Source organism: Maylandia zebra, linkage group LG17 (assembly GCF_041146795.1).
Source record: "Maylandia zebra isolate NMK-2024a linkage group LG17, Mzebra_GT3a, whole genome shotgun sequence".
Taxonomy (NCBI): domain Eukaryota; kingdom Metazoa; phylum Chordata; class Actinopteri; order Cichliformes; family Cichlidae; genus Maylandia; species Maylandia zebra.
The window spans coordinates 20295356-20319142 of NC_135183.1; the positions used below are offsets into that span (position 1 = coordinate 20295356).

Genomic DNA, 23787 nt, shown 5'->3' on the forward strand with positions numbered 1-23787 from the left:
ATTAATTTGTATTTGGCTTTATCGAGAATGACAATGGCAGACCAAAGTGTGTTTGTGTCTTCAAGAAGTAAAAAAATAAAATAAATGAAGCCAGCAAAGCTAAAGCAGCATCTCATCACAAAGCACCCTGAGTTTTATCAGAGTTAGGATTATAAGAGGCCCTTTAACACACTCTGTTAGGGAGTTTTTATTGTTTTATTTGCTTATGGTTCAAAAGTTATGTTACACATATTTCACCAGACACAGTTTTCTGTAGAAACAGGAAGCTGACCCTGTGACACTGGGATTTACCGCAAGAGACCAGCACAGAAATGCATATCCGCAGAAGTTGACTTGCATTATATTATTCTTAGAAATTGACTTGCAACACACATACTTTGTGACACACACACACAGCTTACACACACAGACAGCATCAGGACCTGCGTAACAGGAAATGTTATTATATTTGCATATTGACAATGTAACCTATAAAAATAAACGAATACTGCAGTTCGGTGTGATTTGCTCTGAGCTTTTCACCCGTGCAGCACGTTAACCTACACAAGTGTCTAAGTGTTGATTATTCACCTGACTGTTTGTTAACTGAATATCACCGACACACTCACTTCCTCTTACAAAGCTCAATAAAACAGGATACTTGTAAAAATGAACCCTGAAGGGTTTTAAGCCCTGAGAATTTCAGGACAATATATCCTGTAACTTTGACGTTATGAGGGGAAACATTGCATCCGTAAAATGCCATAAAATAGTAAAAACTAAGGTGATGTTCTCTAATTCATATGTAAATAATGAGATTCGTGGAAGATTTCAAGTGCTTTTTTTCACTGTTGACTGTGTGCCTTTGTGTAAACCTGAGCAACAGCTCGGCCAATGACAGGCGAGGAACAGCACAGCCTTATTTGCATACAGCGGAAATAAAAGAGCCACTCTCAGCTGACGAGCACATTCTCCGCTGTGAGGAAGTGAAGTAAGAAAATGCCTGAACCCGCCAAGTCAGCGCCCAAAAAGGGCTCCAAGAAAGCCGTGACCAAGACCGCCGGCAAGGGCGGCAAGAAGAAGAGAAAGACCAGGAAGGAGAGCTACGCCATCTACGTGTACAAGGTGCTGAAGCAGGTCCACCCCGACACCGGCATCTCGTCTAAGGCCATGAGCATCATGAATTCGTTCGTCAATGACATCTTCGAGCGTATCGCCGCTGAAGCCTCCCGCCTGGCCCACTACAACAAGCGCTCCACCATCACCTCCAGGGAGATCCAGACCGCAGTTCGCCTGCTTCTCCCCGGTGAGCTGGCCAAGCACGCAGTGTCTGAGGGCACAAAGGCCGTCACCAAGTACACGAGCTCCAAGTAAACTGCATCTTTACTTAATCCCGAACAACGGCTCTTTTCAGAGCCACACATCTCTTCTAAAGCGTACATGTCCTGACTTTATTTAATTTGTAGCTGTCATGATGGTGAAACATAAATTACAGCTTGTGTTACTCTTGTATGCTTCGAATAAAAAAAGAAGAGAGATTTCAAGGACTTAATGATGGACCACCTGACCAGAACAGTCCTAACGCCATCACTATATCATTTAGCATTATTACTATTTGGTTTTGTAGTTTTGTTTTTTTGGGGGGGGGGGGGTCCAGTTTTGTGGTCCCTTGTCTGCGAAAAGCACTGAATAAATACACTTGTGGGTTTCTCAGAAATAATGACATGTGAACAAGAGCTTATTGAGCTCATCCTGGTGAGGCAAATGTTTGGCTTCAAATCACAATTCTGATCGTAAAATCCTGGACAGGATTACAAATACAATAAATAAACGCGATTCGTTTCAGTTTCACATTTCAAACTACAGTGACATCCTCCGTGTGTGTGTGTGTGTGTGTGATCTATACATGTGTTAATCGTTTTAATGTAGTTCAACACTTATGCTAGACTCTGGGTGAAACGTTAAGAGGGTGTGTGGTTTTTGTTACAAATACGGACACTTGGGTTTAGTTTGAAATAAAAATGTGAACTCCACTCAGACATTGTGTGTGATTTGGTGTGAGTCTCCCTTCGGTTAGACTTAATTTGTCATTTAACAAAAGACCACATTTCCACATTTAGAAAATAGAAGAGTGGGCGGAGCCGCTGAGCTTCGAGTCGCCGTCACACCGTCTGTTTTCTCTTACGTCCGCCGAGCACACATAATAACACGGCTCCGTGGAGTTTAACTTCATTCGACTTTGCTCGTTCAGAGAAGAAATTATAACCATGAGTGGAAGAGGCAAAGGTGGCAAAGGACTCGGGAAAGGAGGCGCCAAGCGTCACCGTAAGGTGCTCCGTGATAACATCCAGGGTATCACCAAACCCGCGATCCGTCGTCTGGCTCGCCGTGGCGGAGTGAAGCGTATTTCCGGTCTGATCTACGAGGAGACCCGCGGAGTGCTGAAGGTGTTTTTGGAGAACGTCATCCGTGATGCTGTTACCTACACGGAGCACGCTAAGAGGAAGACTGTGACCGCCATGGATGTGGTGTATGCTCTGAAGAGGCAGGGCCGCACTCTGTACGGCTTTGGCGGTTAAACTCAGTCGCCCTAATCCATCAAACGGCTCTTTTAAGAGCCACACACTTCCCTTTAAGAGCGTTGTTCTGCGATCTTTTGGTTTTTGTCACTTTTTACTGCCTTTTTGTGTTTTCTTTTGCACTCTGAATATCTTATACGCCATTAGGTGATGAGAATTGTCAGGTAGGAAATACTGTACTGCATGATGGTGGACTGCACTGGTGCACTTGAGGGAGATACCCGCCCATGTTGACGTGCGAGCATTAGTGATGGGATTTCTGGCTCTTGTTAGAGACCCGGCTCTTCGGGTTATTTTGTTGCTGTAATTTATTATTAGCAATAATATAAAACTATGCACAAAAGGAATTACTAACGTAAAAAAGTGGTTCTATTTATTTTTGTATATAAATATATGCGGTGGCTCCTAGAGACAAAACATGTACAAACTCCAAAACAAATTTCTAGTGTTAACTGAACTTCAAAAACAGAGCCACCTAGATCACTTAAATTACACAATTGAAAGCGTGTGTGTGTATGTGTATATATCTGAGCACAAGATCCATAGAGGCTGGGGTCTATCACACCAGGCAAGACCCCAGGTGCAGGCTGTATAAAGATGTCCCAGAGACAATCCAGCACATAACAGCAGGGTGCAAGATTGCTAGCAGGCAAGGCATACATGGAGCGCCATAACCAAGTGGCCGGCATAGTGTACAGGAACATCTGTGCCGAGTATAACCCGGAAGTCCCGAGGTCAAAATGGGAGATGCCCCCAAGGGTGGTGCAGAATGACCGAGCTAAGATCCTGTGGGACTTCCAGATACAGACGGACAAAATGGTGGTGGCTAACCAACCGGACATAGTGGTGGTGGTAGATAAACAGAAGAAGACGGCCGTAGTGATCGATGTAGCGGTTCCGAATGACAGCAATATCAGGAAGAAGGAACACGAGAAGCTGGAGAAATACCAAGGGCTCAGAGAAGAGCTCGAGAGGATGTGGAGGGTGAAGGTAACAGTGGTCCCCGTGGTAATCGGAGCACTAGGTGCGGTGACTCCCAAGCTAGGCGAGTGGCTCCAGCAGATCCCGGGAATAACATCGGAGATCTCTGTCCAGAAGAGCGCAGTCCTGGGAACAGCTGAGATACTGCGCAGGACCCTCAAGCTCCCAGGCCTCTGGTAGAGGACCCGAGCTTGGAGGATAAACCGCCCGCAGGGGCGTGCTGGGTGTTTTATATATGTATATGTATATATATATGTATATGCATGTATATTCAATTCAATTCAATTTTATTTATATAGCGCCAAATCACAACATAAGTCGCCTCAAGGCGCTTCATAGATACAGAGGAAAAACCCAACAATCATATGACCCCCTATGAGCAAGCACTTTGGCAACAGTGGGAAGGAAAAACTCCCTTTTAACAGGAAGAAACCTCCGGCAGAACCAGGCTCAGGGAGGGGCGGCCACCTGCTGCGACCGGTTGGGGTGAGAGAAGGAAGACAGGATAAAAGACATGCTGTGGAAGAGAGACAGAGGTTAATAACAGATATGATTCAATGCAGAGAGGTCTGTTAATACATAGTGAGCGAGAAAGGTGACTGGAAAGGAAAAACTCAATGCATCATGGGAATCCCCCGGCAGCCTATGTCTATTGCAGCATAACTAAGGGAGGATTCAGGGTCACCTGGTCCAGCCCTAACTATATGCTTTAGCAAAAAGGAAAGTTTTAAGCCTAATCTTGAAAGTAGAGATAGTGTCTGTCTCCTGAATCCAAACTGGAAGCTGGTTCCACAGAAGAGGGGCCTGAAAACTGAAGGCTCTCCCTCCCATTCTACTTTTAAATACTCTAGGAACAACAAGTAGGCCTGCAGAGCGAGAGCGAAGTGCTCTAATAGGGTGATATGGTACTACAAGGTCATTAAGATAAGATGGGGCCTGATTATTTAAGACCTTGTATGTTAGGAGCAGGATTTTGAATTCAATTCTGGATTTAACAGGAAGCCAATGAAGGGAAGCCAAAACAGGAGAAATATGCTCTCTCTTTCTAGTCCCTGTCAGTACTCTTGCTGCAGCATTTTGGATTAGCTGAAGGCTTTTCAGTGAGTTTTTTGGACATCCTGATAATAATGAATTACAGTAGTCCAGCCTGGAAGTAATAAATGCATGAACTAGTTTTTCAGCGTCACTCTGAGACAGGATATTTCTAATTTTAGAGATGCTGCGCAAATGGAAGAACGCAGTCTTACATATTTGTTTAATATGTGCATTGAAGGACATGTCCTGGTCAAAAATGACTCCAAGGTTCCTCACAGCGTTACTGGAGGCCAAGGTAATGCCATCCAGGGTAAGAATCTGGTTAGATACCATATTTCTAGGCTTTTCAGGGCCAAGTACAATAACCTCAGTTTTATCTGAATTAAGAAGCAGAAAGTTAGCGGCCATCCAGGTCTTTATGTCTGTAAGACATTCCTGCAGTTTAACTAATTGGTGTGCGTTATCTGGCTTCATGGACAGATAGAGCTGGGTGTCATCTGCATAGCAGTGAAAATGTATGCTATGTCTTCTAATGATACTGCCTAAGGGAAGCATGTATAATGTAAACAGAATTGGTCCTAGCACTGAACCCTGTGGAACTCCATAATTAACCTCAGTGTGTGAAGAGGACTCTCCATTTACATGAACAAATTGGAGTCTATTAGATAGATATGATACAAACCACTGCAGCGCAGTACCTGTAATACCTGCAGCATGTTCTAATCGCTCTAATAGGATATTATGGTCGACAGTATCGAATGCTGCACTAAGGTCTAGCAGGACAAGCACAGAGATGAGTCCACTGTCAGAGGCCATAAGAAGATCATTTGTAACCTTCACTAAAGCTGTTTCTGTGCTGTGATGAGCTCTGAAACCTGACTGAAACGCTTCAAATAAACCATTCCTCTGCAGATGATCTGTTAGCTGTTTGACAACTACTCTTTCAAGGATTTTTGATATGAAAGGAAGGTTGGAGATTGGCCTATAATTAGCTAAGACTGCTGGGTCTAGAGATGGCTTTTTGAGTAAAGGTTTAACTACAGCTAGCTTGAAGGCCTGTGGTACATAGCCGATCATTAGAGATAGGTTGATTATATTTAAGATCGAAGAATTAATTAATGGCAGGACTTCTTTGAGCAGTTTTGTAGGAATGGGGTCTAAAAGACACGTTGATGGTTTGGAGGAAGTAATTATTGAAGTTAACTCAGAAAGATCAATTAGAGAAAAAGAGTCTAACTTAACATCAATGGTACTAAGAGTAGCTGTAGATAATATTACATCTGTGGGATGATTACTGGTAATTTTTTCTCTAATGATAAAGATTTTATTTGTGAAGAAGTTCATGAAGTCATTACTAGTTAACGTTAAAGGGATTGTTGGCTCAAAAGAGCTCTGACTTTTTGTCAGCCTGGCTACAGTGCTGAAGAGAAATCTGGGGTTGTTCTTATTTTCTTCAATCAGTGATGAATAGTAAGATGTTCTGGCTTTGCGGAGGGCTTTCTTATAAAGCAGCAAACTATTTCTCCAGGCTAAATGATGATCCTCTAAATTTGTGACACGCCATTTCCTCTCCAGATTACGAGTCATCTGCTTTAGGGTACGTGTTTGAGAATTATACCACGGAGTCAGGTACTTCTGATTAGAGACCTTAGTTTTCACAGGAGCTACAGTATCCAGAGTCGTACGTAGTGAGGAGGTGAAATTATTAACAAGATAATCGACCTCTGTTGGGGTAGTGTTCAGATAGCTGCTCTGCTCTATGTTGGTACAGGGCATTGAAGATGATAACAGTGGGTGGATTATATTCTTAAACTTAGTTACAGCGCTTTCAGAAAGACATCTACTTTGATAAAGTCTACTCTCCACCGCTGTGTAATCAATTATTGTAAATGTAAATGTTATCAGGAAATGATCAGACAGGAGAGGGTTTTCAGGAAACACTGTTAAATGTTCAGTTTCTATGCCATATGTTAAAACAAGATCTAGAGTGTGATTAAAGTGGTGGGTGGGTTCTTTTACATTTTGAGAGAAACCAATTGAGTCTAATAACAGATTAAATGCCATGTTGAGGCTGTCATTTTTAGCATCTACATGGATGTTAAAATCACCCACAATAATTATTTTATCTGAGCTCAGAACTAAATTAGATATAAAGTCTGAGAAATCAGACAGAAACTCTGTGTAAGGCCCAGGTGGACGATAGATGATAACAAGTAAGACTGGTTTCTGAGTTTTACAGCTGGGGTGGACGAGGCTAAGCATCAGGCTTTCAAATGAATTAAAAGTCTGTCTTGGTCTTTCATTAATTGATAGGCTGGTGTGAAAAATTGCTGCCACACCGCCCCCTCGGCTTGTGCTTCGAGATTTCTGGTAGTTAGAATGACTCGGGGGTGTTGATTCATTTAAACTAACATAATCATCCTGCTGCAACCAGGTTTCTGTAAGGTAGAGTAAATCAATTTGTTGATCAATTATTAAGTCATGTACTAACAGAGACTTGGAGGAGAGAGACCTAATATTTAATAATCCACATTTCACTGTTTTACTCTTTGGTTCAGATGTGGATACTTTATTGTTCTTTCTTTGTAATTGTTTATGTTTAAGTTGTTTGTTGCTGGTTTTTAGTTTGTTTTTTGTCTGTTTGGGAGCCGACACAGTCTCTATGGAGATGTTTTGTTTTGTTTTTTTTTGGGGGGGGGGGGGGGGGGGGGGGGTAGCAGGAGGAGAGAAGCTGCAGAGGGGCGTGTAAGACTGCAACTCTGCTTCCTGGTCCCAACTCTGGATAGTCATATTTTGGGGGGTTTAATAAATTTGTCCATATTTCTAGAAATGAGAGCTGCTCCATCCAAAGTGGGATGGATGCCGTCTCTCCTAACAAGACCAGGTTTCCTCCAGAAGGTTTGCCAATTATCTATGAAGCCCACATCGTTTCTGGGACACCACTCAGACAGCCAGCAATTTAAGGAGAACATGCGGCTAAACATGTCACTCCTGGTCTGATTGGGGAGGGGACCAGAGAAAACGACAGAGTCCGACATTGTTTTGGCAAAGTTGCACACCGATTCAATATTGATTTTAGTGACCTCCGATTGGCGTAACCGGGTGTCATTACTGCCGACGTGAATTATGATCTTACTGAATTTACGTAAGATCACATGTATGTATATATATATATATATATATATATATATATATATATATATATATATATATATATATACAACAACTGAGATAATTCATCCACAATACGAGGTCAGTCATTCATATACTGCTGCATGGGCTGGGCTGTAGTTACATCATAAGGGTTTAAAAATTGAGCTTTAAAATGATTGGCAGTAATAAAAGCCGAGGAAGGCCAACAGTGATCACTGACTGTTTTTAGGAGCTTTTTGAGATTAAATAGAAGAAAATACATAACATTAAACATGTTAACAACACAAAAGCCATATTGAACACAGACTACTTTAGGCCCGGAAGCAGGATTCGTCACGTCATCACTTAAAGACTGGCTACCTTTCTAATGTGAAGTTGTTGTCCCTTTCTCAGTCTTCTTGGCCTGCATGTTGGGCAGCACACCACCCTGAGCGATCGTCACTCAGCCCAGCAGCTTGTTCAGCTCTTCATCGTTGCGAACGGCCAGCTGCAGGTGGCGGGGGACGATTCTGGCAAGAGCATAGATTTGGTTTTGGCATTGGTGGGGGACGGATGATTCAACCACCGAACACTGCCCTGCTTTTGTCTTTGCTTCTTGATAAAAAGAGGAGAAATATACTTGCCTACATATGCTGTTCTACATGATTTTAAACCATTTAAAAGTACAATTCATAGTTTTATATGTGAATTATATAATGTCAAATTACTATTAAACAAATGACTAAGAATTGTAGACTTTAGTTTACTTCAGCCATATTCCATCATAGTAAATCAGGTATCATACAAAATAAAATTAGCTTCAAATACAGTGATGACAATAAAAGAATATGACTTTAAGGACTTAACAACATTACTTCAGTTATAATACACCAACATCTCTTATACATTAGCACTAAGGGAACACTGAATGACCTGGTGGTTTTTGTCCATAAAACTACTCATCTAAGATTACCACAAAGTAAAAGATCTCTCAGCAACATTGTGCAACATTTTATGCACACTATTGCCCCTATCAAATAAGTGAGCTGGGATTTTTTTATTCTAAACATGAACTCCTGTTACAGCAACAGACATGGATTACTGGTGCCCCACACAACAACTCAATGTCCACTATGTGAAGGAGCCAAACACATGCCTGCTCCTCTCGTTAACTGAGATAAACTGCTGGCATATTGGTTTTATATACTGTCCAGTCTCTCCTGGTGAACATGGCCTACAGTAGCATTGTTTAATCTCATTTGAGTCATTGTTGATCTCGTTTTTAGTCTTGTGAGAGCACTGAAGCTTCTTTCAGCCTCAGCCGAGGATACTGGGATGACTAAAAGCAGCCTGACAATTGTCACGATAATAAATACTAGTTAATCTATAGCACCAAATCATCAGTCAGTCACCCGTGACCTCGCCTCTTCACCTCAGTCCGAGCTACAACATGGCAGAGCTGCCTCTGTCACCTAATAAATAACAGGGAGACATTCCAAATACATGCAGTCACACATGTGCTTCAAAAACAGTAATGAACCACCAAGTCATCCTCCAATTTCACCTGTGATCTTGTATCACCATTACTCTCTGTTGGTTCTTCTATCACCTGACAAATAGGACATACATGACAATAAGAATAAAATGGGTAGCTGCTTCAGTGTTTCTGTCACTTTGTGTAGATCTTGACTCATCAGTAATGTTTGTAGGGTGAGTGCATTTTTAAAACAGTTTGTGCAAACTGCACTACAAGGTGGAATATTTGCAGAAGCATGACGACCTCATGATATTTTGTCTCAAAAATTAACCCTATGACTATGTCAGTACCATTAGGATGAAATTGTGTCACCAACATTTTAACATTAGACATAAATTTAACAGCCTCTGTACACTAATGTTAACATGTTAGGCTTACTGGCATGTCCATAGTATTTATAAAAAAAAAATAAAAAAAAAGTAAATAAGTAAAGGAGGGAGACATTTAAGGATAGAACAATTCATGCTAAAAATTAATGAAGCATTTTTGTAACTGAAGTCAGTGATTTCCACGTTCATGCCGACTGTAGTTTCTGGTATAGAAAGAGCATGAAGATTAAAGTGTGACTATAATATTGATGTAATAGTAAGAAAGGAGCGAGCTCTTGGTGGGAGGGAGGTGGCTCTGAAAAGAGCCGTTGTTTGTAGGTGAGCGAGTAGCTTAAGCTCTCTCTCCGCGGATGCGGCGAGCCAGCTGGATGTCTTTGGGCATGATGGTGACCCGCTTGGCGTGGATGGCGCACAGGTTTGTGTCCTCGAAGAGACCGACCAGGTAAGCCTCACTGGCCTCTTGCAGAGCCATAACGGCAGAGCTCTGGAAGCGCAGGTCGGTCTTGAAGTCCTGAGCGATCTCGCGGACCAGGCGCTGGAAGGGCAGCTTGCGGATGAGCAGCTCGGTGGATTTCTGGTAACGGCGGATCTCGCGCAGAGCCACGGTACCGGGCCTGTAACGGTGAGGCTTCTTGACGCCTCCGGTGGCCGGGGCGCTCTTACGGGCAGCCTTAGTGGCGAGCTGCTTCCTGGGGGCTTTGCCGCCAGTAGACTTGCGAGCGGTCTGCTTGGTTCTTGCCATTGTTTCTCACTTTTCTTTTCCTGTGTTAAGGGCAGATTTTGTAGCAAACAGAGGAGACTCGCTGCTCTTAAACTGTGTGTGTCTGTGACGCGGTGCCTCCCCGGCTCATGATTGGTGAGGGGCTCCACGTGGTGCTCAGCACCGTTCAGAGGAGCACCGCCCCGCCTCGGTGTGTGCTTCTCATTGGAGAAAAGTGCATTGTAATTGCGCGCTGCCGCAAGCCTCTCTGCGATTGGTGCGTGACGAAGCTGCGCGCGCTCTGCGGAAATATAAGCGAGGCTTTGAGCCGATCAGGCCACATTTCTTTTGAGTGTTGATACTACGAAGAGAAGAACCTGTCAAAATGAGTGGACGCGGAAAGACTGGAGGCAAAGCCAGAGCTAAGGCCAAGACTCGCTCATCCCGTGCCGGGCTTCAGTTCCCCGTGGGTCGTGTCCACAGACTGCTGCGCAAAGGCAACTATGCGGAGCGTGTGGGAGCTGGCGCCCCCGTTTACCTGGCAGCTGTGCTCGAGTACCTGACCGCTGAGATCTTGGAGCTGGCTGGCAACGCGGCCCGCGACAACAAGAAGACTCGTATCATCCCACGTCACCTGCAGCTGGCTGTGCGCAACGACGAGGAGCTCAACAAACTCCTGGGGGGAGTCACCATCGCTCAAGGTGGTGTGCTGCCCAACATCCAGGCTGTGCTGCTGCCCAAGAAGACCGAGAAGCCCGCCAAGGCCAAGTAAATGCAAAGCGTTCAGCTTCACCAAAAAACGGCTCTTTTAAGAGCCACACACACCTATCTGAGCAAACCTCCTTCTTGCTGTTACTGTCTGTAACTGGGATATGTAGATTATGCATCTTGATTTATTTTGAAATGTACGTTCATTCATATCACCTTACATGGTCAGGGACTGAAATCCACCTTCAAAATATACTATCATGAGTGCTTAAGCAGTGTTTGTTTTATTCACAAGAATAGAGGGTCTTAGTATAAAGTCAAAATTAAAAAAAGTCAAAAGCTCTCAGTCTCTCCTGCTGTGTGGTTAAGGCTCATGCCTTGTTCAACCTCATTTACATTAGGGATCAGCTGTTAAGCGCTGCTGCAGGGTGCAGCTGGGCTACCGGCAGACAGACCCTACATCCCCAGTGAGGGAAGGAAACGGGTGATGTCTCCCGAGGACACCTCGGATAAAGTACAAGAGATACAATCAGTGCTTTGTCAGTGTTTACTCAGCAGTCAAGGACAGCAATATTTGCATAGTATTTTTACTGACATGTAGTGCACATATGTTTTGGGCAAAAACATTTTTGAATATTAAAATATGAACATTTGTAACAAAAAATTGACAAATTAGCCAGTTCCAATGTAAAACTTTATCTGCCTATTTAAAAAAAAAAAAGAAAAAGAAAAAAAAAAGAAGATAATCTTCTCACAAACTGGTGTTTGATTTTGAAACAGGAAAAAAGTGGGGAAACAACTGAAAAGACTAACATTTGAATAAAACCTGAAAGCAAGTAAATACTTTCTATGCTGCCTTATGGTAAACTTTGGTAATATTGATAAAGAACAACACTGGCTGACGATGAAATACAGTCAGCTGGCATGGTGACACTGCCAGTATTAACCTGCAGGGCTGGACTGGGACAGAAAATCGGGCATTTTGACTACAGACCGGCCCACCAGGTATTAAAGCCATAAAGCCTTTGAATGAAAACAAACGCTGTTGTGACAGTGATGTACACTGTCTTGTTGGTATATGTATGATTTCTATACATTTGACATCAGATAAAAACTTTGGTTGTAAGATTTAGATAATTATTTAATAAAAGCGAGATATTTTAAATGAGAATAAGAAAGAAAAGTATTTCTTTGTGCCCCCCTCTCCCTGTTAATTCCCTACCTGGCCCCCTGGCATAACTTTGCTAGATCCGCACCTGCACAGTTACCAGCTGTCAGCTACCTAAAAAAGGATCCTGGTGTTATTTGTCTCTCAGAAACAGCTCATAACTTCCCTTCAACTCATTCATGTCACCTAAAAGGTAAACCTGTTTCTCCATCACAGCTCTGATGATTCAGTAAGGACATCTCCTGGTTTCATCTTCATGTTTCCCTCTCACCACATATCCAAACCGACATCATGACCAGCAGCTTTACAGCTGTGGCTCCAGCAAACATCAGCTGATACTGGAAATTAATATTAAATAAATTCTAACAACAGCTGATCAAGCTTAAACGTGCTGCTGTTGTTTAGCGCGACATCTGCTGGTTTCCTCTTTCTGGCACAAAGTGGGCGATAAACAAACAAGAGAGAAAAGCTGATCAGCTCATCATTGATCAGTTTCATGATTGAAGTAGCAACAGAAGAGGGAGGGGGGAGATGAGAGAAGAGGCAGCTGTGCAGCGTAAACACACAGAATAAATCCAGCTTTGTCTTTTTCCATTCTAGCTAAAGTTCGGGACAAACTGCGTCTCTTCTCAGCTCAATACCAAACGCATAATATTTTCTCTGAATGAGGGACCATTCCATTTTTAAGGAGCCGTTGGCAACTCTACTAACTAACTAACCTTATGAATAAAATAAAGTTCACTATCAGTAACATCATAGCAACTGAACAGCTGTACAGAAACTCCGTCATGCTAGCTCGGGCAGTATGAGTTATTGCAACTGACGGTAAAAAGTCAGCACAACAAAAATAAACTCCACCTAAACTTAGTTTATATCTGACCCAGATAGACTGCAGGTCATAACTTCTTACCTGAAGTTCAGTTCACCTGACACTCGGACTGGCGGCTGCCTCGGGTCTCTCCTCCTCCTGCCTCCCCTTCCCTCATCCACCTGCTGGCCTCTGTGGAAGCTCCGCCATAGCCACCACCAAACAACTGAGTTATTTTTACACATCGACCTGCATCTGGCCAATCCACCACCTCTCATTGTTCATGCCCTTAATAAAATTGTTCATGCCCAACCTCAATGCTCATCTTACTAATTTAGAATAAATAGGATAACACTAATTATTAGCTTCATAACTATGACTGTAGACACTCATCATGGTTCACTCGCTTGATAATTAAAACTGTTTCTACGCTCATGGAAACGGACAACACGTGGTACATGACACATATGGCAAGATCACAAACCTTGTCAAACACAATAGGAAATCATAACATGAGGAGCGGGACAGGTGGAGTTCTTTGGTGCTGCAGGAACTATCCAGGTACAGAGGGAGGAAAATGTGGAGCTGTTTGCGACATGTTCAGCACTGCTACTGAATTCGGGACATTTTGCAAAGTCACTTACGTCTACGCTTAGGTTTGTGTCTATTGTGAGTACAATAAAACAATGATTACAATACAATGTACTTAGGTTTGCTTAGATGATAGGGGGCAGCTGGAGATCAGAGGAACAGAAAATGATTCGTAAGTGTTGATTTTGTTAGAATGACTTTGTCAACCCCTGTTTTAAGGACAATAGTGGATTTGTGTGCTCGAAGCATTTCATGCGACCTTAAAGCTCTCAAGAAGGACATTGAGTTGCTGAACCCTGACCTCTAACGTGCCAAATCAGTTGGCTTATCTATAAACTTTTTCCTTTGAGTGTCGATACTACGAAGAAAAGAACCTGTCAAAATGAGTGGGCGCGGAAAGACCGGAGGAATTGGTTATTAGTTATGTAATCATGCCCCCGTATGCCCCATTATCGTTTGCTTCAAACTTCAGCAATTTATGGGTGAGACTCAAGTACATCGGAGACGGGGACCCCCCGACCCGTGATTATGTTGCTGAAGAGCTGATATTGCAAACATCATGGCTGAATGTGCAGGACATATACTCCTTCATTGCTCTCCCCAGTAAACGGGATTTTGAGCTGTGTTTCACCGAAGAGGCACCCTTACGTCGCTTCTTAGAGATCTCCCTTTCCAACGCATCACATCCGAAATGGAAAGACTGGCAAGTGGAGTCTTCTGTCCAGGTAGAGGTAGTGACTCTTGTTGTTAAGTTCTGGACTGGAAGGATTCCAGACCAAGATATCGAGTTATATCTTAAAAGGTATTGCGAGATTCTTCAACCCCCAGTCAAGCCAGTGGATAAATTCGGATTCTGGTATGGAGTCCGAAAATACAAAGTTCGGATGCGTAGAGACGAAGCTGGACATATAATTTCTATTCCGAATTCCATCTCGTTGGGCCCCTACAATGGCAGGATTATTTATCCGGGCCAATCGGTGAGGTGTTTCATCTGCCAAGGTCCAGACCACCAAGCGAGAGAATGCCCCACTGTCAAATGTTGGAAATGTGGTGAGCTGGGCCACAAGGCTAAAATTTGCCAAAACGAAAGTGAGTGCTCCCTCTGTGGTGCGAAAGGACACACTTTCTTTAAATGCCCCAAGTCTTTTGTGAATATACTTAAATCTTCCCAACAACCTCGACCTTCTGCCACCATGGATTTCCCTTCTTTGGTGGACCCTTCCCAAGTCTTGGATCCCCCTGTGAATGACCAGGTGAGAGAGCCCCCTCCCTCTACTCCTCCCCACCTTCCTCCGACAACTACCTCACTGTCACTCCCAGTTTCGCCTGGATTGGACAATCCACAAGTGGATGAACAGGATACCCAGTCTAGCCCTGTTCAAAATGAGTTACCATCTCCACTGTCTCAGTCAAGTAAAAAAAGCGACGAGAGTGATGAAGAGCTAGATGGTAACCTAATCATAGAGACATCGGATGGTGAAGAAATTGACAGCGAGCAGACACCTGAGGACGACGGAGATAGCGAGGACCATGGATCCTTCCCTCTCTCAGAGGCGGCATCTCTGGCTCTTGCTTCGCTGCCCGGGGAAACGAAAGTAAAACGGAAGATCTTCTTTAGTGGAAGTCACCCGGCCCTCAACGAGCTCGTCAACGAGGATACGAGAGGAAGCAGAAAAAGGAGCGTTTCTGCTTCTAGCTCTGGAAGAGATAAGCGGAAGGATAATAGACCAAGTCCTCCGTGAGTAATATTTCTGAGATGGTCTCTCCTTTAGTAAACCTATGAGTAACATCAAAATAATAACATTTAATGTCAGAGGTCTCCAATCAGATAAGAGCAGGAAAAGGAAGGTTGATTTCTTAAAAAGACTTGATTATGATATTCTGTGCCTTCAAGAGATGAGATTAAAGACACACGTAGATGTATGTGAATTAAATAAAATGTGGAACACTGCCCATTCAATAATATCGATAGGGGAAGACAGCTCTGACGGAGTGGGTATTTTCTTTAAAAAAGATGCGGTGAATATAATCAAAAGAAGAGACATAATACCGGGACGACTCCTCCTTGTTGATTGCTGTTATTACGGGCAAAGGTTGCGTATTATTAATGTTTATAATGCACCGGAACGAACGAAAAAGATACAATTGTTGAAAAAATTGAAGTATTTATTAGAGATTGGTTTTAATATAATTCTATGTGGAGATTTTAACATTGTTACTGAAGCAACTGACAGAATATCCAAGGTTGAATTTAGAGAACTGCGGGAAAGCAAATTGTTGGTTAAAGTCTGTAAGGAAGCAGCACTCCGTGATTTATACAGGCACTTGCATCCACATACCGTCCACTACACTAGATTCGATTCGTTAACTAAAACAAGGATTGATAGATTCTACATATCACATAATGTTCAAGGTCTGAAATATGACACTCTTTTAACAGACTTTTCTGATCATATGGTGGTTATAGCAACAGTGTCGTGTTGTCCCCATGAATTTTTGAACTATTGGAAATTGAATACATCCTTGTTAGCAGACGAGTTGCTTGTGTCCGAAGTTAAATCTGAAATTAGGAAAATATTACATCTTAAGATTTTTACTACTTCTTTCTCGGAACTTTGGGAGCTTCTTAAACGACGTATGTGTCAATTTTTTAAATTTAAAGCAAGAGAATTAAATCATGCAAAGAATGTAAAATATAACGAAGATGTGTGTAGATATATATATTTAAGAAATAAGAAGGAGAAGGAAGAGGAGGAGGAAAATCAAATGATGTCTCTTAAAGAGGACATTGATCGAATCAATAGAGAAGTTTTATTTAATATGTTGCGACGTACTGACTTTCACGGGAACAGTGATTATATGATTTTTAATAATCAAAAGAAAAGTCGGAATGACTTTATTGTCTCAATTAAGGATAAACATGGAAAGTCAGTTTTTAAAGAAGAGGGGAAAAGACAAGTGATTAGAGACTATTGTTCGGAGATGTTTTCATCCATAGTTACAAACAGCGACGCTATTAACAATTTTTTGAGTGAGGTTGAACCATTAGATTCTGTCATTTATGAAACTTTGACTGGAAAAATTAAAAGAGAGGAAGTGGAGTCAGTAATTAACCAACTTAGTACCGATAAAACACCTGGTCTGGATGGACTCCCCTCTGAATTTTACAAAACTGTGAGTAAAGAACTGTCTGAATTGTTAACTCAGTATTTTAATGAAGGAATAGAAAGAGAAACAATGGGTAAATCGTTTTATGAAGGAGTTATGTGTTTATTATATAAGAAAGGTGATAGAGAAGATATTAACAATTATAGGCAACTGACAATAATGAATGTAGATTATAAGATTTTTGCTAAAATAATTATGTCTAGACTAGAGGATGTATTAGATATTATCACTGAAAAAGAACAAACATGCGCAATTAAGGGACGATTGATGTGGGATAATTTAAGTATGTTAAGTATGTTAAAATAAAATAAAAAAACAAGTCACCGGGCACATGCCCGGTATGCCCGATGGCCAGTCCAGCTATGTTAACCTGAAACCAAATCTGCAGCTCCATACAGCAATGTTACGACTTAGATTATATCTTATAACGCATAACTCTTATGTTAGCTGCCCTCAGTAGCATACTGTCTGAAATATTCGACGGCTGCAATAATTCTTTAAGTGTTAATTTTTCCTTGGTATTCTAATTTCACCGAAGTTTACTAAACTCAACAAACTTAATATTACTTACCGGGACATTTATTCTGTCCTCATTTTCTTTCACCGAAAAATTGTTTCCTGCAGTGCCGTCTTTCCTGCTTGGCTCTCCTACCTTTGCTAACGTGATGCACATAGCGCAGAAGCAGATGCTGCATTCACTTACACTCGGATATCTGAGCTTCACCGTGAAAACATAATCTGACATTTGATATTTGATTGAATTGTATTGTTTTGCCTTTGGGGTGGCACCTGGGGTGGCCAGTCTGGTTGGGGGGGGTGGCCTGTGCCCCCCCAGGCCACCCCGCTGGACACGCCATTGTATGTGACCCTATCATACAAGAAATACACCTTTAAAAGTTATCACCTACATTTTAAAATATTCTGTTAAAAAACAACAAATGTGATGGAAAATATTACGGTTATAGATGCATGTTATTATCTATATATGAGATATGTTTCACTTGTATTTTTATTTTTTTGAAAGCCTTGGAAGTACAATGTATAGTTTATTGATACCTAGCCAATATAATCCATTTGAAATGCTTTACTCAACAACCTTACCTGACTAAATCTAGGCCAGCTGAATTGATATTCAGTGATTTTAGGGACACACATTTTACTCCAAGCTGAACCCAGACAGCTATTTATTTTACCATGTATTTATTTCATTACTAATTTCATAACCAATTTGATTCATGTACATTTGAACAAATTGAGTTCTGTTGGGTTAAGGGTGCGGGGAAATCTATTATTTCAAAATACAATGTTGAGGTGTACTTCTTGACCTCACCGATCCTTTTGATATCCCAGCTTAAGAAGAGTCCGGGGCTGGCCTGTGTCCCCCTTCTCAGTAGTTTTCCACTAATTCTATTGTTCAGTGTCGGGGGGTTGTCCTCTCCCCAGGCTAGTAACTGTGTAACACTCATTTTACGACAGGCAGACCCCCACAGTCAATAAATTCTTCCCAACACGCCAAAGTTTATAGATAAGCCAACTGATTTGGCACGTTAGAGGTCAGGGTTCAGCAACTCAATGTCCTTCTTGAGAGCTTTAAGGTCGCATGAAATGCTTCGAGCACACAAATCCACTATTGTCCTTAAAACAGGGGTTGACAAAGTCATTCTAACAAAATCAACACTTACGAATCATTTTCTGTTCCTCTGATCTCCAGCTGCCCCCTATCATCTAAGCAAACCTAAGTACATTGTATTGTAATCATTGTTTTATTGTACTCACAATAGACACAAACCTAAGCGTAGACGTAAGTGACTTTGCAAAATGTCCCGAATTCAGTAGCAGTGCTGAACATGTCGCAAACAGCTCCACATTTTCCTCCCTCTGTACCTGGATAGTTCCTGCAGCACCAAAGAACTCCACCTGTCCCGCTCCTCATGTTATGATTTCCTATTGTGTTTGACAAGGTTTGTGATCTTGCCATATGTGTCATGTACCACGTGTTGTCCGTTTCCATGAGCGTAGAAACAGTTTTAATTATCAAGCGAGTGAACCATGATGAGTGTCTACAGTCATAGTTATGAAGCTAATAATTAGTGTTATCCTATTTATTCTAAATTAGTAAGATGAGCATTGAGGTTGGGCATGAACAATTTTATTAAGGGCATGAACAATGAGAGGTGGTGGATTGGCCAGATGCAGGTCGATGTGTAAAAATAACTCAGTTGTTTGGTGGTGGCTATGGCGGAGCTTCCACAGAGGCCAGCAGGTGGATGAGGGAAGGGGAGGCAGGAGGAGGAGAGACCCGAGGCAGCCGCCAGTCCGAGTGTCAGGTGAACTGAACTTCAGGTAAGAAGTTATGACCTGCAGTCTATCTGGGTCAGATATAAACTAAGTTTAGGTGGAGTTTATTTTTGTTGTGCTGACTTTTTACCGTCAGTTGCAATAACTCATACTGCCCGAGCTAGCATGACGGAGTTTCTGTACAGCTGTTCAGTTGCTATGATGTTACTGATAGTGAACTTTATTTTATTCATAAGGTTAGTTAGTTAGTAGAGTTGCCAACGGCTCCTTAAAAATGGAATGGTCCCTCATTCAGAGAAAATATTATGCGTTTGGTATTGAGCTGAGAAGAGACGCAGTTTGTCCCGAACTTTAGCTAGAATGGAAAAAGACAAAGCTGGATTTATTCTGTGTGTTTACGCTGCACAGCTGCCTCTTCTCTCATCTCCCCCCTCCCTCTTCTGTTGCTACTTCAATCATGAAACTGATCAATGATGAGCTGATCAGCTTTTCTCTCTTGTTTGTTTATCGCCCACTTTGTGCCAGAAAGAGGAAACCAGCAGATGTCGCGCTAAACAACAGCAGCACGTTTAAGCTTGATCAGCTGTTGTTAGAATTTATTTAATATTAATTTCCAGTATCAGCTGATGTTTGCTGGAGCCACAGCTGTAAAGCTGCTGGTCATGATGTCGGTTTGGATATGTGGTGAGAGGGAAACATGAAGATGAAACCAGGAGATGTCCTTACTGAATCATCAGAGCTGTGATGGAGAAACAGGTTTACCTTTTAGGTGACATGAATGAGTTGAAGGGAAGTTATGAGCTGTTTCTGAGAGACAAATAACACCAGGATCCTTTTTTAGGTAGCTGACAGCTGGTAACTGTGCAGGTGCGGATCTAGCAAAGTTATGCCAGGGGGCCAGGTAGGGAATTAACAGGGAGAGGGGGGCACAAAGAAATACTTTTCTTTCTTATTCTCATTTAAAATATCTCGCTTTTATTAAATAATTATCTAAATCTTACAACCAAAGTTTTTATCTGATGTCAAATGTATAGAAATCATACATATACCAACAAGACAGTGTACATCACTGTCACAACAGCGTTTGTTTTCATTCAAAGGCTTTATGGCTTTAATACCTGGTGGGCCGGTCTGTAGTCAAAATGCCCGATTTTCTGTCCCAGTCCAGCCCTGCAGGTTAATACTGGCAGTGTCACCATGCCAGCTGACTGTATTTCATCGTCAGCCAGTGTTGTTCTTTATCAATATTACCAAAGTTTACCATAAGGCAGCATAGAAAGTATTTACTTGCTTTCAGGTTTTATTCAAATGTTAGTCTTTTCAGTTGTTTCCCCACTTTTTTCCTGTTTCAAAATCAAACACCAGTTTGTGAGAAGATTATCTTCTTTTTTTTTTCTTTTTCTTTTTTTTTTTTAAATAGGCAGATAAAGTTTTACATTGGAACTGGCTAATTTGTCAATTTTTTGTTACAAATGTTCATATTTTAATATTCAAAAATGTTTTTGCCCAAAACATATGTGCACTACATGTCAGTAAAAATACTATGCAAATATTGCTGTCCTTGACTGCTGAGTAAACACTGACAAAGCACTGATTGTATCTCTTGTACTTTATCCGAGGTGTCCTCGGGAGACATCACCCGTTTCCTTCCCTCACTGGGGATGTAGGGTCTGTCTGCCGGTAGCCCAGCTGCACCCTGCAGCAGCGCTTAACAGCTGATCCCTAATGTAAATGAGGTTGAACAAGGCATGAGCCTTAACCACACAGCAGGAGAGACTGAGAGCTTTTGACTTTTTTTAATTTTGACTTTATACTAAGACCCTCTATTCTTGTGAATAAAACAAACACTGCTTAAGCACTCATGATAGTATATTTTGAAGGTGGATTTCAGTCCCTGACCATGTAAGGTGATATGAATGAACGTACATTTCAAAATAAATCAAGATGCATAATCTACATATCCCAGTTACAGACAGTAACAGCAAGAAGGAGGTTTGCTCAGATAGGTGTGTGTGGCTCTTAAAAGAGCCGTTTTTTGGTGAAGCTGAACGCTTTGCATTTACTTGGCCTTGGCGGGCTTCTCGGTCTTCTTGGGCAGCAGCACAGCCTGGATGTTGGGCAGCACACCACCTTGAGCGATGGTGACTCCCCCCAGGAGTTTGTTGAGCTCCTCGTCGTTGCGCACAGCCAGCTGCAGGTGACGTGGGATGATACGAGTCTTCTTGTTGTCGCGGGCCGCGTTGCCAGCCAGCTCCAAGATCTCAGCGGTCAGGTACTCGAGCACAGCTGCCAGGTAAACGGGGGCGCCAGCTCCCACACGCTCCGCATAGTTGCCTTTGCGCAGCAGTCTGTGGACACGACCCACGGGGAACTGAAGCCCGGCACGGGATGAGCGAGTCTTGGCCTTAGCTCTGGCTTTGCCTCCAGTCTTTCTTTTTTTTTTTTTTAAAACTTTATTTAAAGTAAACAAGTTTACATATAAAATGCACATACACATACAATTACATATACAAAACCTTGAGCACATACAAAAGGGAGAAACAAGGAGGAAAATCTAGCATCTGAGTCCACACAACGCTCACAAGACTTACAGTTTTAATTCGTTCCAGGGGAAAACTTTCCCAAGTTTCAGGTCCATTGTTCGTCTTCTCCGAAGGTCTGTAATGATATGTTTACTCACCACATCACTACTTATCATCTTTTGTTCTAACACTCCTTTGGTACGGGTTTTCCAAATATGTGTGTTTATTACACACATTACTAACCAAAAGAGTCTCCTTTTGTCGTCACACATTTTTTCTTTAAACAAACCATATTTAACTGCTTTAATATTAACATCCACATCATAGCCAATTTCTGTCATTTTCTGCCTGATCTCAGTTGTCCTATAACAATCCAATAGGAGATGTTCTAGGGTCTCATCTTTATCACAACCTGTCATAGGGCATTTCATGGTGGTAACAAAACAACTCCATTGTACCACCGCCCTCACAGGGAGACGCCCGAGCGAGATGAGCCATACCACGTCTCTCATGTTTTCAGATAATAGTTTGTCTTGTATATTTTTAACTATTGAAAGGTTTTCATCTTCATTTGCATACTTATATTGAATTACACCTTCATTTTTGGTTTCATTAATTTTTTTATAAATATTTTTCGTATTATCTTGGAGAAAATTTAAACCATAATGTTCCCATTGACTTGATAAGTCACCGAACATAAGTCTGTGGTATGGAACACCCGCTCTGGCCCTGCCCCTTTTCTTTTGCCACAATTCCTCTTTCCCTCGAACCCACGGGGCACCCCGAGAAATTGCGCTTTGAGTAATTTTTATAAAAGGAATTCGCAAAACAATCTCTAAGTCTGGGGCTCCCAAACCCCCGTGTTTCCTACTCTTGTACATAAATTTCCTCTTAGTCACTTCTCGATTGGATCCCCAGATAAATTTAATGCACATCTTACTTATTTTCATTACAGTTGTTCTCGGGGGAGGAAAAATTGCGGCAAGGAAAAGAAGTTTCGAAATTATGTGTGTTTTTACAATATTAATACGTGTTTTATAATTTGTATCTTTATTTTCCCATTTCATAATTTCCATTTTTATTTCATTTTCTTTCTTATTCCAATTTAGTAAACTAGAGTCAGTATTATCAATCCATATACCCAGAATTTTAATCTCCCTACAAAGAGAGATCATCATTTTAGGTTGTCTGGTCGGATGTCCAAGCCACACCCCTTCAGTTTTGTCTTGGTTCAGTTTGGCACCTGATGCCTGTTCGTAGTGGTGTAATATCTCCATAACTGAAGACAGCTCGTTTTGGTTTCTAATTATCACCGTCACGTCATCTGCATACGCCAAAGCTGCGATTTTAAGGGATTTATCAAGGACGTATCCCTTGATCCGTTTATCATCATTTATCCTTTTCAATAAGGGATTAATTGCAAGGACATATAACGCAGCACTCAAAGGACATCCTTGTTTAACCCCGCACTCAGCACTAAAAGGGGATGAGAGCTTTCCATTTACCTTAACTTGCACTAGGGACTTTTTATAAATCAATTGGATAATAGAAATAAATTGGTCCGGAAAATTATAAGCTTTCATTACTTTCCATAAATAAGAGTGGGAAACAGAATCAAAAGCCCTCCTTTGATCTAATCCTAAAATGCAGAGTTCTGAATCCTTTCCATTATAAATAATTTCTCTTAACATACTTAAATTATCCCACATCAATCGTCCCTTAATTGCGCATGTTTGTTCTTTTTCAATGATAATATCTAATACATCCTCTAGTTTAGACATAATTATTTTAGCAAAAATCTTATAATCTACATTCATTATTGTCAGTTGCCTATAATTGTTAATATCTTCTCTATCACCTTTCTTATATAATAAACACATAACTCCTTCATAAAACGATTTACCCATTGTTTCTCTTTCTATTCCTTCATTAAAGTACTGAGTTAACAATTCAGACAGTTCTTTACTCACAGTTTTGTAAAATTCAGAGGGGAGTCCATCCAGACCAGGTGTTTTATCGGTACTAAGTTGGTTAATTACTGACTCCACTTCCTCTCTTTTAATTTTTCCAGTCAAAGTTTCATAAATGACAGAATCTAATGGTTCAACCTCACTCAAAAAATTGTTAATAGCGTCGCTGTTTGTAACTATGGATGAAAACATCTCCGAACAATAGTCTCTAATCACTTGTCTTTTCCCCTCTTCTTTAAAAACTGACTTTCCATGTTTATCCTTAATTGAGACAATAAAGTC

The 23787-nt window shown here is 41.6% G+C and overlaps 5 protein-coding genes across 5 annotated transcripts; 3 read left to right on the plus strand and 2 right to left on the minus strand.

Moving 5' to 3' along the window:
• Nucleotides 1-955: 955 nt before the first annotated feature.
• Nucleotides 956-2012, plus strand: LOC106675210 (histone H2B 1/2). The gene has a single exon (XM_024805586.2). The coding sequence runs from the start codon at nucleotides 979-981 to the stop codon at nucleotides 1351-1353; it is 375 nt and encodes a 124-aa protein (XP_024661354.1). The 5' UTR covers nucleotides 956-978; the 3' UTR covers nucleotides 1354-2012.
• Nucleotides 2013-2193: 181 nt separating this feature from the next.
• LOC101467337 (histone H4) lies at nucleotides 2194-2766 on the plus strand. Its single transcript, XM_004566444.4, has one exon. It carries the CDS (start codon nucleotides 2247-2249, stop codon nucleotides 2556-2558), a length of 312 nt encoding a protein of 103 aa, XP_004566501.1. The 5' UTR covers nucleotides 2194-2246; the 3' UTR covers nucleotides 2559-2766.
• A 7100-nt stretch (nucleotides 2767-9866) lies between these two features.
• On the minus strand, nucleotides 9867-10364 carry LOC112436224 (histone H3). The gene has a single exon (XM_024805589.2). The coding sequence runs from the start codon at nucleotides 10312-10314 to the stop codon at nucleotides 9904-9906; it is 411 nt and encodes a 136-aa protein (XP_024661357.1). The 5' UTR covers nucleotides 10315-10364; the 3' UTR covers nucleotides 9867-9903.
• Nucleotides 10365-10595: 231 nt separating this feature from the next.
• Nucleotides 10596-11324, plus strand: LOC112436222 (histone H2A-like). Its single transcript, XM_076875820.1, has one exon. It carries the CDS (start codon nucleotides 10658-10660, stop codon nucleotides 11042-11044), a length of 387 nt encoding a protein of 128 aa, XP_076731935.1. The 5' UTR covers nucleotides 10596-10657; the 3' UTR covers nucleotides 11045-11324.
• Nucleotides 11325-20792: 9468 nt separating this feature from the next.
• On the minus strand, nucleotides 20793-21651 carry LOC106675751 (histone H2A-like). The gene is made up of 2 exons (XM_076876177.1): nucleotides 21605-21651; nucleotides 20793-21445 (listed from the first exon to the last, which is right to left on the minus strand). The coding sequence occupies exons 1-2, from the start codon at nucleotides 21649-21651 to the stop codon at nucleotides 21073-21075; spliced, it is 420 nt and encodes a 139-aa protein (XP_076732292.1). The 3' UTR covers nucleotides 20793-21072.
• Nucleotides 21652-23787: the final 2136 nt, after the last annotated feature.

Excerpts from the sequence above, each read along its gene's own strand:
- LOC112436222 (XM_076875820.1), top strand. The coding sequence starts at position 10,658 with ATGAGTGGACGCGGAAAGACTGGAGGCAAAGCCAGAGCTAAGGCCAAG.
- LOC106675751 (XM_076876177.1), bottom strand. The coding sequence starts at position 21,651 with ATGGACCTGAAACTTGGGAAAGTTTTCCCCTGGAACGAATTAAAACT. Across the intron at positions 21,446-21,604 it reads CCCTGGAACGAATTAAAACT|AAAGACTGGAGGCAAAGCCA; the intron begins GTAAGTCTTGTG and ends AAAAAAAAAAAG.
- LOC112436224 (XM_024805589.2), bottom strand. The coding sequence starts at position 10,314 with ATGGCAAGAACCAAGCAGACCGCTCGCAAGTCTACTGGCGGCAAAGCC.
- LOC106675210 (XM_024805586.2), top strand. The coding sequence starts at position 979 with ATGCCTGAACCCGCCAAGTCAGCGCCCAAAAAGGGCTCCAAGAAAGCC.
- LOC101467337 (XM_004566444.4), top strand. The coding sequence starts at position 2,247 with ATGAGTGGAAGAGGCAAAGGTGGCAAAGGACTCGGGAAAGGAGGCGCC.